The sequence below is a fragment of the Nomascus leucogenys genome, chromosome 14 (genome assembly GCF_006542625.1).
Source record: "Nomascus leucogenys isolate Asia chromosome 14, Asia_NLE_v1, whole genome shotgun sequence".
In the NCBI taxonomy this organism is placed as follows: Eukaryota; Metazoa; Chordata; class Mammalia; order Primates; family Hylobatidae; genus Nomascus; species Nomascus leucogenys.
In genome coordinates this window covers 34,549,827-34,566,411 of record NC_044394.1, presented here as the reverse complement: position 1 = coordinate 34,566,411, position 16,585 = coordinate 34,549,827, and the positions used below count along the sequence as shown (strand labels likewise).

General features: G+C 44.6%; 1 protein-coding gene across 4 annotated transcripts in view; it reads right to left on the bottom strand.

The window, feature by feature from the left end:
* Window positions 1-16,585, bottom strand: part of ANXA4 (annexin A4) — an 86,639-nt gene that overhangs the window by 22,971 nt on the left and 47,083 nt on the right. For 3 of the 4 annotated variants that reach the window (XM_030828049.1, XM_004090367.3, XM_030828048.1), the window contains one exon: window positions 16,281-16,368. In XM_030828049.1, coding sequence (XP_030683909.1) covers window positions 16,281-16,368 — 88 coding nt within the window. Of the gene's footprint in view, window positions 1-46; window positions 170-16,280; window positions 16,369-16,585 lie in introns of all 4 variants that reach the window. The other variant, XM_030828051.1, reaches the window with a different exon arrangement.

Here is a 16,585-nt window from a genome sequence, read left to right as displayed (position 1 = left end):
CTTTAAGCAAAAATTACACATTAAAAATGTTCTAAGTTTTGCTTGCCTGTTTCTTGCAGCAGCTTTAACAAGGAGACTTTATTCTGATTTTTCAAATTGGTCCCTTGTCTTTGTAACAGCTGGATGTTCATAAATGTTTGGTGAATCTTCTGTTTCTTTGTTGTTTGTGCTGTATGGGGGGTTGGGATGGGTTTCAGAAGTGATTCTATCGAAAATATTTCAGGGAGAAATGAAAAAATACAGCCTCACTTTAGTTATCCTTGGCAAGGTTAGAGATGCAAAAAGATGTGAGATGTGGAAAGGAAGCTATAGAACTTTAAGTTTACATATCTTGGGGACCTAATTTCTGTTCCTTTTTTTTTTTTTCGAGATGGAGCTTTGCTCAGTCACCCAGGCTGGAGTGCAGTCCGCCTCACTCCCTCCGCCTCCCAGGTTCAAGCAATTCTCCTGCCTTAGCCTCCCTAGTAGCTGGGATTACAGGCGCCCGCCACCACGCCTGGCTAATTTTTTTTTTGTATTTTTTACTAGAGATGGGGTTTCACCATGTTGGCCACGCTGGTCTTGAACTCCTGACCTCAGGTGATCCACCTGCCTCGGCCTCCCAAAGTGCTGAGATTACAGGCATGAGCCATCATGCCCAGCCGTGTTCCTATTTTTAAAAAGGAGAGGATAATCCATATAACCCAGAGGCCACTGGGTTAACCATGGCACTCTCAGCTAGGAGGGGGTGTGGACGGGGCAGAGAGGGTTCATTACCTTTTGTTCACTCCCTGTTTCTGTGAAAGGGATCACTCTTCCCTCCAGTCAAGCGAAGCTGAAGTTCTCAAAATAGATTCATTTTTTTTGTTTGTTTGAGACGGAATCTTGCTCTGTGGCCAGGCTGGAGTGCAGTGGCGCCATCTCGGCTCACTGCAACCTCTGCCTCTCAGGTTCAAGTGATTCTCCTGCCTCAGCCTCTCCAGTAGCTGGGACTACAGGTGTGCGCCACCACGCCCAGCTAATTTGTGTGTTTTTAGTAGAGACGGGGTTTCACCTTGTTGGCCAGGCTGGTCTTGATCTTTTGACCTTGTGATGTGCCCACCTAGGCCTCCCAAAGTGCTGGGATTACAGGCATGAGCCACTGCACCCAGCCCAATAGCTTTGATTTTTTTACCCTCTCCTTTCCTCTACATTCAAGTCCACTGTCGTGCAAAATGTTGCTTTACAGCCTCTTTTGCATTCTTTCCCTTTTTTTTATTTCCTACCACAACCATTCCAATTCAAGATTTCAGATTTCAGGGTTTCTTCTTAGACAAGTGCAGATGTCTGCTAACTAGTATTCTTAACTCCTGATTGGTCTTCCCAGAGTCTTGCCAGGTTTGTTTTCGTAAAAAGAAAAACTCTCACAATGTCCCTCCCCTGCTCAGAAATACACAATGGCTCCCCATCATCTGCTGGATTTACTTTAGGCACTGCAGCCTGACATTTGAGACTCTCTACAATATCCCATTCACTATTGTAAATAGTCACATAAAAGGATACTAGGCAGCCAAATTCATGGACTCAGCTCTTGAAATATTGTGCTTTACCCAACTGTGCTGCACTCCATGCTCCTGACCTCCTTCACTAACAGTCTATTGGTTTATATATCTCCTTAACCCCCTCCATTTAGCATCATGATTCTGGCATATGTTGTTTCCCGGCCAGTGCCTGTGGGTCATCCCCCCATGTCTGTGATTCTTATGGGTGGCTTTCTCAGTGGCACCCCTAGAACCTCTTTCTGGTACCTGCTTTCTCAGAAAGCTCCCAACCAGCCTACTCCTGCTTTGCAAGTACCTCCTGCTGATACAAGAGATAGAAAGAAATTGTTTAGGCAGATAGTGAGGGCAGGCCGGGTGTGGTGGCTCATGCCTGTAATCCCAGCACTTTGGGAGGCCGAGGTGGGTGGATCACTTGAGGTCAGGAGTTCAAGACCAACCTGGCCAACATGGTAAAACCTTGTCTCTATTAAAAATATAAAAGTTAGCTGGGTATGGTGGTGGGGGCCTGTAATTCCAGCTACTCAGGAGGCTGAGGCATGAGAATCACTTGAACCCGGGAGGTGGAGGTTGCAGTGAGCCAAGATCATGCCAGTCACAGCCTGGGTGACAGAGTGAGGCCCCATCTCAAAAAAGAAAAAAAAAAAACAGATAGTGAGGGCAAAAGAGTCCTTGGCAGAACTTCCCTTGAAACAAAAAGCAGCCCCCAAAATAATTTTTTTTTCTAACAAAGAGCAGCCTGAAAGATCAAGTTACAAATGTAGATAAGGAAACTGAAAGCTTGCACAAGTGAATGCTGGCCGCTGTGCCAACAGAAAAGGGCTACCTGGGGGCCAGGAATGTCCACCATGGAAACTCCATCTTCCCTTTTTTGTTAGCATGTGTACAGAAAGAAAGAAATGACCAGTACAGCACAGCTCAGGCTGAAAACCCACCTGCATAATAAAAGACTGGGGTAGGGGCTGCCAGAGATTTGTGCCCTATGCAGATAGCACACCTGTTTCTAACTGGTTTTTGGTGTCCTATGTAGATCAGACATCAGCCCCCCACCCCCGGCCCCTGCCACAGCTCATCTATAAACACCTCTGCATTTCACTGTGAATTGGTAACCCATTTTTCTGGAATCCCTCTCTGTAGCAGAGAGCTAGTCTCTTCCTTTTCCCTATTAAACTTCCACTTTTAACCTCACTCTTTGTGTGTCCACGTCCTTGATATCTGTGGCCATGAGACAACAAACCTTGGGTGTCAGCCCAGACGAGGCCACTTCACTGCTGCGAGACACTTTTCTCTGTATTTACCATGACTCCCCTAGACCTCATCACATGCCATTCCATTCACCTGAAACACCTTGTCTCTTAACTCTGTTTACAGAAACTCAATCATCTCCCAAGGTCCATTTTAACTTCTACATCCTCCAAGAAGCTTTACCCAGTGCCCCCAAGTGAAACGTGATCTCTTCTCTTTGAACCCCAGTGGGATCTTATTTGTGCCCCTCCTGTCACTGTTATATTATGAATTAATCATAGTTATTTTTGTGCATGCCTTAGCTGTGCTAGCATTCATAGACTATTTGAACACAAGAACTAGGGATTATAATCCTTGTCTCCTCCAACAGTCTGCCTTGCATTGGCCCACACATAAAGGGGGTTGGTTGTGCCAAATGTCTCCTCACCCTTTATGTTGATAATTCTGAATGTGACATGGGCTACATTTTGAATTACGGTGTCCTTGTAATATACCAAAGAATTAGGACAAACTGAAAAAAAAGGTGGGTCCTATACTTTTCTCTTTTTATGAAAAAGGGAAAAGAAGAAGATACATAGATTCAGGGCAATGTTCTCTTCAGAGATGGGCAGCAACATAGAACAGTGGCTTAACCTCCAGCTCTGGAATCAGACTTGAGGCAGCTGATCATGCAAAGATGAAAGGAAAGTGTTATAGGAATTACCTAGAATCCTGAATATATCACTTAGTAGTTCTGAGACCGTGGGCAAGTTAGCCAACCTCACTCACTATACTTTACCTTCTCGACAGTAAGACAAGCTTCTGTCAGGATTAAAACAGACAACCCATGGGAAGCATCTCTCTCTATGTGTGACACATGGTAGAGCTTAATAAACATTTGCTATTATTGCTACGGCTGTTGTTACTGTTAGCAACATTGAGGCTGAGTAAAATGAACTATTTTTGGATAGAAAGATGGTCTCATGGTCAAGTGTTTTTACCCAAATCTCAAGGAGATTCTAAATAGCAGCTAAGAACCAGGGGATACTTCTCTGGCCAAAAGTCCACTGAGACAAGGTCTTGGGGGCGGAGGCTAGGCCAGGTAGTTTGTGGTGCACATAGAATCACTGTACCTACCCAGCATGAAGGTGTCGGCCCCCAAGGAGCTAACTGGAGGGTAGCATGCTGGAAGACACTACCAGTGTTACAGGAGGCAAAAAGAAATTATTTAGGTAGGCCGGGCGCGGTGGCTCACGCTTGTAATCCCAGCACTTTGGGAGGCCGAGGCGGGTGGATCACGAGGTCAGGAGATCGAGACCACGGTGAAACCCCGTCTCTACTAAAAATACAAAAAATTAGCCGGGCGTGGTGGCGGGTGCCTGTAGTCCCAGCTACTCGGAGAGGCTGAGGCAGGAGAATGGCGTGAACCCGGGAGGCGGAGCTTGCAGTGAGCCAAGATCGCGCCACTGCACTCCAGCCTGGGCGACAGAGCGAGACTCCGTCTCAAAAAAAAAAAAAAAAAAGAAATTATTTAGGTAGACATTTAGGGTAAAGTGAGTCCCCAGCAGAAAACTTTCCTTTTAACAAAAAGCAGCTCAAAAATAGCTCCCTTTCTAACCACACACAGTTAAAAAAAAATCACTTCTCTTCTAACAACAAACAACCTGAAAGTTCAGGCTGTAAAACACAGATAAGACGGCTCGAGCACAGAAGAAGGGGTGGAAGTCTCCTGGGTAATCGCCAAACTTCACACTTATACAATGGGCCCCAGTGAAACAGTGGGTCTTAATAAGCACATTCCTTTCCCTTTAGGTGCACTAAGATAGAGAAACTAAAAGCAGACTCGTGGGGCAGATGCCTGCAGCTGCAAGAAGATGTATGGGAACAGACACAGAAACTCTCCCTCCCAGATAAGCAAGACAAAGAAACACAGACTAAGAGTCATCCTATGTGGTCAGGGAATGGGATAAGAGCTGATAAAAAAATTCTGTTGTATGCAGATAGCACACTTGGTCCCAGCTAAACCATCAGGCCCTAAGAGGGTAAGACATCCCCTCCTCATGAGGCCCCTCCTCCCTAGACCATTTATAAAAACCCTGACATTTTTACTACTGCTTAGCAACCTGCTCGGGACCCCTCTCTGTGACTGTGAGCTGTTCTGTTCTTTTGCCTATTTAAACTCCTGCTCCAAACTCACTCTATATATGTGTGCGTGTCCTCGACCTCAATATCCTTGGTCGTGAGACCAAGAACCTCAGTATTTACCCCAGACAACAAGGCTGCTTCATTTTGAGGGCTTGTCTGGGATTTGAAGGTGACTTCATCAGAAGGGTGAGTAAAGGAGTGGACTCTACTTTCACTTCCGAGGCTTCTTGTCCTCCGTTTTTATTCTCTCAAGTAACTATCAAAAACACCGGGCATCTGACAGCTGATTAAGGAGCCACAAGGGCTGGCCACCAGTCTTGAAGACTCAGATGTGAGGCTTGCTGGGGAGGGCCTAGTCAATCCCCTGGTGCCCTCAGGGTGCCAGGAATGTTGGCTCTGTCCAAACTAGTTTGTTTTCACAAAAAGCCTGGCTGTCGCATGGGGCTGGAATAGGTCCTGGAGCAACTAAGAATTTCTGGCCAGGGCCACACCCTGGTGTTATTCAAAAGGCTCCTGGACTGACCCCAGCCTCTGACTGCCTGACTGGGTGTCAGCCACAGGATCTCCAAATTTTCCTATTGCAAATCTTATTTTCCTCCTTTCCTTTCTGCAGTCACCATGTCTCCCATCTCCTCTCTGTATGGAATGCTGCAGGAATTTTTACAGCCCAGGAAATAATTCAATTAGGCAGGCTTAGCAACCACCTTAGTAACCAGGAATGCAGGTCAAGGGATTGCTGTTTTTGTGACTTTTTAAAGACAGGGGAATTCCATGATCCAGATCTCAAAGACTATTTAACCCCTAATGATAACACGTCCTGGGGCTGGGTGGGAGGTTACTTCCCCCCCAGTAAATGCCCCTCTGTCCACTTAGGCTGTTTCTTTTCCCATGTGAGGAACCACCACTGTCCAGTCGGACTGGATAGCCCCTCTGTGAGGCAAATTACCTTTCTTCTATTAGGAGGTATGCTGTGGGGACAGCTTGCCACAAGTCAGACTTCTCTCTCCGTCCTTTGTTTAAAGAGCGTATGGAGGCAAAGTTACGGCCTGGTGTCCCACTAGCACCACCTAGTAAAATGGGAATCCTCTCCATGAGGAATCTTGTCCGCCCTTTGCTAAAAGTCTCTGGCTTTTCAGTTCTTCTCCCTTTTACATCCCTCTAATAGAGACCAAACCTTATGCCCCCTCTGCAAGTGCGAGAACTCTGTTTTCAGCAGCAAGGAGGAACATGTCCTCCAAAACCAAATTTTAGTCTCAGTACTCTCTCTGTTAGCAGGAAGGCCACGATTTGACCCTTATGTCCTCTGAAGACACCCAATCTGCCTACAGCTAGAATGGCATCTAAATAGAAAGGGGATTTTATGTCTGAAAGTTAACTGGAACCACCACCTAAGAATAAATTCTCTAGTCCGGTCCATAATAGCAGAGTATAAAGCTCAGTCCAGTACACTCCCTCCATTAAGGGGCCTTGCTCAAATGCAAGTGTTACATAATCTCTCCCGAGACCCATTTATCAAGAAGCCACGCAGGTCACACAGATCTAGGGGGTCAGAGGGTAATTACCCAATTATTAGGCAGAGGACTGAGGTCATATGGGTAAACATGACTAGCCCATTGATTAGGTCCTCTGGTATTACGCTTGGGGGTCACACCTGCAACCATGGGGCTGCAATTATGGTGCTGGGACCTGGGGACCAAGGAGGGACAGCAGCTGGGAGGACGCTCCTATGGTGTCCCCTCCTCCCTGAGTCACATTGAAAAGAACCAGGAGACCAAGGAACACCTCTACTATTATCTCTTCTTCAGATGGGTAACAAGCCATCTTTGGCCGGCACTCCTCTGGAGTACATTCTGAAGCACTGGGACTCCTTTGACCCTAAAACTTTGAAGAAAAAGCAGCTCATTTTCTTTTGCACAAGGGTGTGGCCTTCTTACTGTCTCGGGGATGAATAGACATGGCCAGGTGAAGGGAGCCTTGATTTTAATCTTATCCAACAATTAGATCTTTTCTGTAGACAGGAGAGCAAATGGTCCAAGGTCCCCTATACACAGGCTTTCTTTGCCCTGCGAGGCAACCCAGATCTTAGCAAGCACTGCACAATTGACTCAGCTCTCTTAGCAATCATATCAGGCAGGTCTGTGGAGAGTAATTCCCCTAAGTTAGAAAAGCAAGTTTTGGAGGAGCCACTGGGGGCAGCTGCTTCTAAGTGCCCCAGTCCTAGTTTTCCTAATCTGGGGCCCCCACCAATTGCACCATCAGCTCCTCCAGCTCCACCATCTCCAAAGCTCCCCACTGCCCCAGCTTCACTCCTACCCCTACAAGAAATGCCAGATGGAAGTGGTGCCCCTAGGGTACATGTTCCCTTCTCATTACAGGACCATAGAAAAATAAAGGGAGACTTGGGCTGATTTTCTGATGACCCTAATAGGTAGACACAGACCTTCCAAAATCTAACTCAAGTTTTTGACTTCACATGGAGGGCTGTTATGCTGCCTCTAAGCCAAACCCTCACTGCAGCTGAAAAGCAGGCAGCTCCTGATATTAAAAGGAAGCCACAGAAACAGGCTATAGGACCAGATAGTATCTTGGAAGATCTCCTGAAGGTGGCCACCTCGGTCTTTTACCACAGGGACTGGGAGGAGGCCCAGGAGAAAAAGAGAAAGTGATTAAGGCTCAAGTGACTGCTTTGCAGGCTTGCAGAGTCCAGGATCCTCAGGAAGCATCCACTAATTGCTACTGGTGTGGCAAGCCAGGGCACTTTAAGAAGAATTGCCCAGGCAACAAGAAAAAGCCACCTTGACCTGTCCAGCCTGTGATGGAGACCACTGGATATTAAACTGCCCCTGGAGATGGAGGTCACTAGGTCCACAACTGGTCTCACAGATGGTCCAGCAGGACTGACAGGTCCCAGGGCTCAAACCCCTGGCTCCAGTGGCTCAGACTGCCATCACTGCTCAGGAGCCCCGGGTGATTCTGGAAATTGAAGGGAGGAGGGTGGGCTTCCTCCTGGATACTGGAGCCAGTCTTTCTGTTCTCCTGTCCAATCAAGGCCTCCCCTCTTCCCATAGCACAACCGTGGTGGGTTTCTCAGGAAAGACTCTAACCCAATATTTCTCTCAATCCCTTAGCTGAAGTTGGGGGGACTTATTATTTACACATGCCTTTTTAATTATGCCTGAAAGTCCCACTCCTTTATTAGGTAGAGACATTTTAGCCCACATGGGGGCCAACATCCTCATGGCCCCAGGACAAACTCTTTGTCTTCCTTTAGTGAAAGCCAATATTAATCCAGAACTGTGGGCAACTCGAGGAAGAATAGGTCAAGCTAAAACTGCTAGGCCAGTTCAGACCCACCTTAAAAATCCCACTTCTTTTCCTAACCAGAGACAATATCCTTTAAAGCCAGAGGCCAGAAAAGGGCTAGAAGCTATTATTAATGACCTAAAAATGCAGGGCCTCCTCAGACCCTGTAACAGTCTTTGCAACACCCCGATACTAGGAGCGCAAAAACCCAGCGGGGAATGGAGACTAGTTCAGGACATCTGCCTCATTAATGGGCTGTAGTCCCAATTCATCCAGCAGTCCCTAATGCCCACACCTTGCTGACTCAAATACCTGAAGGAACGAAATGGTTTATAGTCCTAGATTTAAAGGATGCCTTTTTCTGCATACTGTTACATCCTGATTCTCAATACCTGTTTGCCTGTAAGGATCCCTCTGGCCAGACCACGCAGTTAACTTAGACGGTGCTGCCTCAGGGATTTCAAAACAGCCCTCACTCGTTTGGACAAGCACTGTCAAAGGACCCCTCTAAGTTCTCCTGTCTTCAGGTCAGGGTCTTGCAGTGTGTAGATGACATTTTCCTCTGTGCCCCAATCAAGGAAGGCTCAGGAAGATGCTAAGACTCTCCTCAATTTCTTAGCTGAAAGGGAGTATAGAGTCTCAAAATCTAAAGCTCAGCTCTGTCAGACTTCAGTAAAGTACGTAGTTCTGGTCTTACCAGAAGGGACCAGAACACCAGGTGAGGAAAGGATTAGGCCTATTGCCTTGAACGGAAAATTCTTGGGCATTACTGGATTTTGTAAACTGTGAGTACCTGGGCACAGGGAAATGGCTCACCCTTTATACCACCTCATAAAAGAAACTCAAACAGTTAAAACTCACCCCTCTCTTTTTTGGGAACCTAAGGCTCAAAAAGCCTTTAACCAGCTAAACCAAGCCTTCCTGGCTAACACGGTGAAACCCCGTCTCTACTAAAAATACAAAAAAATTAGCCGGGCGTGGTGGCGGGCGCCTGTAGTCCCAGCTACTCGGAGAGGCTGAGGCAGGAGAATGGCGTGAACCCATGAGGCGGAGGTTGCAGTGAGCCGAGATTGTGCCACTGCACTCCAGCCTGGGTAACAGAGCGAGACTCTGTCTCTAAAATAAAATAAAATAAATAAAATAAATAAAATAAAATAAAATACCAGCCCTTAGTCTTCCCATGGGGAAAGCATTCAGTCTCTATGTAACAAAAAGGAAGGAAATGGCCCTGGAAGTTTTAACTAGGGCTTAAGGTCCAGCTCAACAGCCAGTGAGTTACTTAAGCAAGGAACTTAAAACTTGGTGGCCAAAGGATGGTCAGCCTGCCTCCAAGCAGTTACAGTGGAGGCTTTGCTGGTGCCAGAGGCCACTGGGTTAACCATGGGAAATAACTGTTTAACCCCACACAATGTAACAGGACTGTTGTCCTCTAAGGAAAGTCTCTGGCTAACAAACAATTGCCTCCTCAAATACCAAGCTTTGCTGCTAAAGGGATCTGCAGTCCAGTTGAAAAACTGCCCTTGCCTGAGCCCAGCCACTTTCTCCCAAAGAAAACTGGAGAATCTAAACATGATTGTGAACAGGTAAGTGGAGCAAACTGGGTAAAAGAAATAATAAGAATCACTGTTTGCATTCTGTGTAAAGTTTTAATTAATGAAAAAGGATTTTCTTAAAGAGCATTCAGCTTAATTAAAAGTGGATATCCAAGCAATGGGTATATTTAAAAGGCCTTTATGTTTTTCTCTTCATAAATCTTCTTAAATAAATCTTCATAAATCTAGAGAAGGTTTTTTTCTCAGTTGACTTAATTGCTTTTTTTTTACTGTGTCTTGCCACTCTTGGTGCACCTAGAATGACTTCCGGTGGCCTGGGACTCCTTGGAGAAACAGAAAAGGGGCCACAAATCCCATTTTAGGAAAAATCTGTTTTCCTCGGAGCCCCTGGAATTAAAGGTGAATAAATACCTCTCAAAATCTGTCTTTGTCTTCCGGCTATGCTTGCTTATTAGGCCCTGGAAACTGTATTCCTAGCTCTGTTCTTAAAGAACCTCACTCAGAGGCCAGTAATCTAATTGGGACATTGGCAAATGCAAAATCTTATAACTGCTGGATCTTCTGTTTCTGTGGTTATATATGTGTTACTTGTGTAATGTCTATTAAAAAAAAAGGAGCTCTAATTAATTGGCCTAAGAAAAATAGGCACTTAAATCAAATATTTTTAAGGGAAAAGTAAAAGCTGTGGTACCTTTCAGTTCATGTGACTTTAATCTTTAAAAATAAAAAGAGTCTTAGGAATTTTTTGTTTGTTTGTTTGTTTTGTTTTGTTTTGTTTTTTGAGACAGATCTCGGCTCACTGCAAGCTCCGCCTCCCAGGTTCACGCCATTCTCCTGCCTCAGCCTCTCCGAGTAGCTGGGACTACAGGCGCCCGCCACCACACCCGGCTAATTTTTTTTGTATTTTTAGTAGAGACGGGGTTTCACCGTGGTCTCGATCTCCTGACCTTGTGATCCGCCCACCTCGGCCTCCCAAAGTGCTGGGATTACAAGTGTGAGCCACCGCGCCCAGCCAAGTCTTAGGAATTATTGGTAAAATACAAATGTCTTCAAGGTATAAAAATGTGGTCTAAATTATGCAGGTCAAATACTAGGTTTGCTAAATGTTTTAAGGTTGTAAACTCCTTTTTTTTTTTTTTTTTTTTTGAGACGGAGTCTTGTTCTACTGCCAGACTGGAGTGCAGTAGCGCAATTTCGGCCCACTGCAACCTCTGACTCCCTGGTTCAAGTGATTCTCCTGCCTCAGCCTCCTGAGTAGCTGGGATTACAGGCATGTGCCACCACATCCAGCTAATTTTTGCATTTTTAGTAGAGACGGGGTTTCACCATGTTGGCCAGAATGGTCTCGATCTCCTGACCTCGTGATCTGCCCGCCTTGGCCTCCCAAAGTGCTGGGATTACAGGCAGGAGCCACTGCGCCTGGCCGTAAAACCGCTTCTTTAGCCTTTAAAAACTGTCAACTTGCCTGCTTCACAATTGGTAGGGCCTGGGAACATATGGAAGTAACCATGCCCCTAACTATGCTGAAAGGAGTCAAACGTTATCTGCATCTAGCACATAATTAAAACAACCTAACAGGTTTTACATTAAAGTTAAAAATTACTAAAAGTTACCATTATAACATGTGATTGAAACTACTGAACATGGAATTGCATGCAAAGTGTGTAAAAACAGTAAAAGATGTTTTTATTTAAAGATTATAAGAAGGCATGGAAATGTATATTTTGCTTAGAAATAAAGAATTGTCTTAAAGTAGAAGGTTTAAGCAAATTGTAAAAACAATTGTAAAAATTAATCTTGCAAAGAAAACTCTGTGAACATATTAACTAAATGCAAAAGGGCATTATATGGTTTTTTTCTGTACATTAATCACTGAAATAAAAGCACAAAAAGTTTTTCTTAAAATGCTAATCTACTCTTTAGCAAAACTTGTCAAGGGTTGTAGCAGGTATGTGAAAATCTCACTTCATGGTCAAACTGGTTAAAATTAAATAGGATTGTCTATAATGTTTCATTTAAAATTAAGTTTAACATTAATAGCAAACTAATGCAAGGGTAAAATTTAACTTTCTTAATACAGGATTTTCATGGAATAGAAAAGGCTAGTGAATGATTTTTGCTTTTTCAAATTTCTGGCTCATCATTTTGGCAAAAACAAAAAACTTATGGTAATCTAAAATTCTATTTCATAATATCAAGTGTTTTAAATTTTAAACATACTTAACAGGCTTCCCAAAGTCAAACTTTAGTCTCAAGTCTTTCCTAACCCCTGGCTTTTGGGTGCTGCAGTGGACCCCTGAAGCATCTAGAAGAGAGGTAAACAGAATTATTTAACATGTTGAGGTACATAAAATTGCCAAAATGATGTCTCATACTCTTCAGGTTATATTTTAGGGAATAATATTAACATGTGTTCCAAAACTGTATGGAATGTCTGTGGTTCTAGTGTCTGAATATGTGCTATTGCAATTAAGGTTGTTATGTTGGGTTTTTGAAAACCACAAAAATAACCACATTTCTTTGTCAATTGTATTTCTGACTGTATCCAAACTGGACATTTTGTCATTTACAGACAATTGTTGTTTTGTTTTAATTCTCTTCAAAAGATGGTTTATAATCAAGCCATGGGACTTTAACAAGTTCTCTCCAATGCAGGTTTGTCATGACCAAAAAATGTACAGGACTCATAAAAGGCTAAAATGTTTATAAATATCAAAACAAAAGTTAATGGAATGAACTGAACTAATAGAAAACTAAAGCAATATTCTTCACTTATTCTTAGAACACGGCTAATCCTTATTTTATTTTTTAGAGTAAAAAAAACTTGTCTTAAGCTAGCTACAGCCTTTGATAACTAAGCAAAGTGTACTACTACAGGCAAAGTTTGGAGCATGTTTATTTCTCTCTGCCTAATTCCTCTAGAATTTGGAAACTAGTTATAAATATTCTTAAATTACAACAATATAGTTGTTTGAATCAGTGCAGCAAGAATCCATTTTCTCTTGCAACAAAACACAATCGGAAAAACTGGTTGTTTTACCAAGGCTTTGACTGGAAGGGTATGTTTCCCTTTAAGGAATCAAGCTTAACTTGCTGAGCCAATAAAAGCCCCTGGGGAAAACTGGCCTCATACCCGTCTACACAGTCTTCATACAGGGTTCCTGACCTGCAGTGAGTAAAGAATGTCACTTTCTAACAGGCCTAGGAACCCCATGCTTCTGGAACCTCAAGAAGGAAAAAAATTTATCCAACCCACAGGTATTTAAAAGTACAAATCCATGGCTGGGCTTGGCTTTAAAAAGTCCTATCTAAAATTCCTCATGGAACAAGGTTCCATCAAAGCCAATCTAAGAGGCCTGTGTAAGGATCATTACTCTTGCCGTACTTTATGCAAATAATTAGGCCAAGTATAGGACTGAAGTCTGTTTTGCAAACAACTCAGTCCTATCATAGATTATTTTTAACAAAAATGAGGACTAGAGAAAGAGAAATTATGTTTTAAAATTTATCATACATCTGTTATTAACCTGTAGTCTCATCAGTTGTTTTTAAGTTCTTGCCTACATTTTAAACTAACCCTGCTTATTCCTGTCAACCAGCCAGCAATCTCCGGCTGCAGCTCCGAGAAAACAGAAAGGCATGGGTAATAGAAAAATCTGGAAACATGTTCTAGTTCTAGGCAATTATCCTACAAATCCTGCCAGGTCAACTATAACCCCAAGGTTTCCCTCTTTTTTTGGGAAAGTAAGACCAACGAAGCTAAACAAAGCCAAGCCCCATATACCCACTTACAACAGCACAACCCATCTGAATGGCTCACAGGTATCAGACAAACTCTGTTGTCATGGTTACAGTCTATAGTGCCCCTACTAATAATAGTAATCTTAATACTCATATTTGGAACCTATATTCTACATGTCCTTGTAAAGTTTATCTCTTCTCGCTTAGAAACCATTAAGCTTCAGATGGTGGCGCAAATGGAGCCGAAAATGAAACTGCCCTCCTATGAGGGACCCTTAAATCAACCCCAGGAGGAGCCCTAGCTGCTGTTCCCCACACAACACCACTCTCCAGCAGGAAGCAGCCAGAAGAAATCGTCACCCAGTTTCCCCTAGCAGCAGTTACGGATTCCATTCCTGAGGGGGGAAATATGTTATAGGAGGCAGAAAGAAATTATTTAGGTAGACATTTAAGGTAAAGTGAGTCCCCAGCAGAAAACTTTCCTTTTAACAAAAAGCAGCTCAAAAATAGCTCCCTTTCTAACCTCATGCAGTTCAAAAAAAAGCACTTCTCTTCTAACAACAAGCAGCCTGAAAGTTCAGGCTGTAAAACACGGAGAAGACGGCTCAAGCACAGAAAGGGAGGGGGAAGTCTCCTGGGTAATCACCAAACTTCACACTTACACAATGGGCCCCAGTAAAACAGTAGGTCTTAATAAGCATATTCCTTCCCTTTAGGCGCACTAAGATAGAGGAGCTAAAAACAGACTTGGGGGGATGTCTGCAGCTCCAAGAAGATGTGTGGAAACAGACACAGAAACTCTCCCTCCCAGATAAGCAAGACAAAGAAACACAGAATAAGAGTCCATCTATGTGGTCAGAGAATGGGATAAGAGCTGATTAAAAAAAACCCTGTGCTATACAGATCGCACACCTGGTCCCAACTAAACCATTGGACCCTAGGAGCATAAGACATCCTCTGCTCATGAGCCCCCTCCTCAGTAGCCAATTTATAAAAACCCTGACAATTTTACTACCACTTGGCAACCCGCTCGGGACCCCTCTCTGTGATGGAGAGCTGTTCTTTTCTTTTGCCTATTAAACTCCTGCTCCAAACTCACTGTGTGTGTGTCTGTCTGCAACCTCAATCTCCTTGGCCATGACACCAAAAACCTTAGTATTTACCCCAGACAACAAGGCTGCTTCACCAGCCTTCTCACATTAAATTCCACACATTGCATGTCAGTGCTGTCACAGCTGTGTCTATCACCACAGCAACAAGCAGAGGGACTCAAGGCAAGAATGTGGACTTAGTAGGCCGGGCGCGGTGGCTCACGCTTGTAATCCCAGCACTTTGGGAGGCTGAGGCGGGCGGATCACGAGGTCAGGAGATCGAGACCACGGTGAAACCCCGTCTCTACTAAAAATACAAAAAATTAGCCGGGCGTGGTGGCGGGCACCTGTAGTCCCAGCTACTCGGAGAGGCTGAGGCAGGAGAATGGCGTGAACTCGGGAGGCAGAGCTTGCAGTGAGCCGAGATCGCGCCACTGCACTCCAGCCTGAGTGACAGAGCGAGACTCCGTCTCAAAAAAAAAAAAAGAATGTGGACTTAGTGCTGATGACCCCAAGCTTGAGATGGGATCTGCCAAATGTGAGCCATGGCTCAGTTTCACTCACTATGCGACTTGGTGAGAGTTACTCGGCCTCTCTGGGTCTCAGTTTCACATCTGTAAAATGGGGCTAAAATAACAATAGGAATAGCTGCTTTCACTAAATCACAGGTTGTTACATATATCCAATGACATAATGTTTGTGAAAGTGCTTTGTAAATCTATGGCACCATATACATACCAGCACTAATTGGAAAACAAATACATTTCTAAAATTTAATATGCAGATTCATGATGCTGTAATTCAAAGCAGGTTTAAACAATAGGGGAAATCCATAATGAGTATATTAAATTTATCATTCTTTATTAAAGTGAAGAACTAATACCCCTCCCCATCCAATTTGTCCCAACTAATCTCAACTTGTTCCACGTATTTCCTTTCCCTCCCTCCCTCCCTCCCTCCCTCCCTCTCTTCCTTCTTCCCTTCTTTCCCACTTTCTTTTTTTTTTTTTTGAGATGGAGTCTCGCTCTGTCGCCCAGGCTGGAGCACAGTGGCGCGATCTCGGTTCACTGCAAGCTCCGCCTCCCGGGTTCACGCCATTCTCCTGCCTCAGCCTCCTGAGTAGCTGGGACTACAGGCGCCTGCCACCACGCCCGGCTAACTTTTTGTATTTTTAGTAGAGACGGGGTTTCATCTTGTTAGCCAGGTTGGTCTCGATCTCCTGACCTCATGATCCACCCGCCTCAGCCTCCCAAAGTGCTGGGATTACAGGCGTGAGCCACCGTGCCCAGCCTCTTTCTTTCTTTTTTGAGATGCTGTCTCACTCTGTCTCCCAGGCTGGAGTGCCATGGTGAGATCTCAGCTCACTGCAACCTCCACCTCCTGGGTTCAAGTGATTCTCCTGCCTCAGCCTCCCAAGTAGCTGGGATTACTGGTGTGTGCCACCACACTTGGCTAAATTTTTTATTTTTAGTCTAGGTGGGGTCTTGCTATGTTGGCCAGGCTTGTCTCGAACTTTTGGCCTCAAGTGATCTGCCCACTTCAGCCTCCCAAAGTGCTGAGATTACAGGCATGAGCCACCACACCCAGCCTCCCTTGTGTTTTATTAAAGGAAGACCCACGTGATGGCCAGAGGACATGGCACCCTCCTGTGTGACCCTGTGATGTGCAATGCACGCAGGAGGATTCACTTCCAGCAGGACACTTACCGAGCCCTTTCATGGCCTTCCTCAGGGTCTGGGCATCTTCCATGGCATTGAATCCTGAAGCAGCTTTGACAGTACCTCCTTTGGTTGCCTGAGCACACAAGAGAGTGATGTTACTGAGAGGCAGCCTCTCACCAACACAGGGCATCTCATTCGGCAAACATTTGCTGAGCACTGACCATAGCCTAGACAGTATTCTAGGTGCTAGGGATACAGCAGTGACCATGAAAAATGAAGCTCTTGCTCCCTGGGACTGATGCTCTAGCTCATGGGAGGCAGACAGTAAACAAGCCAACAATTCACAATTC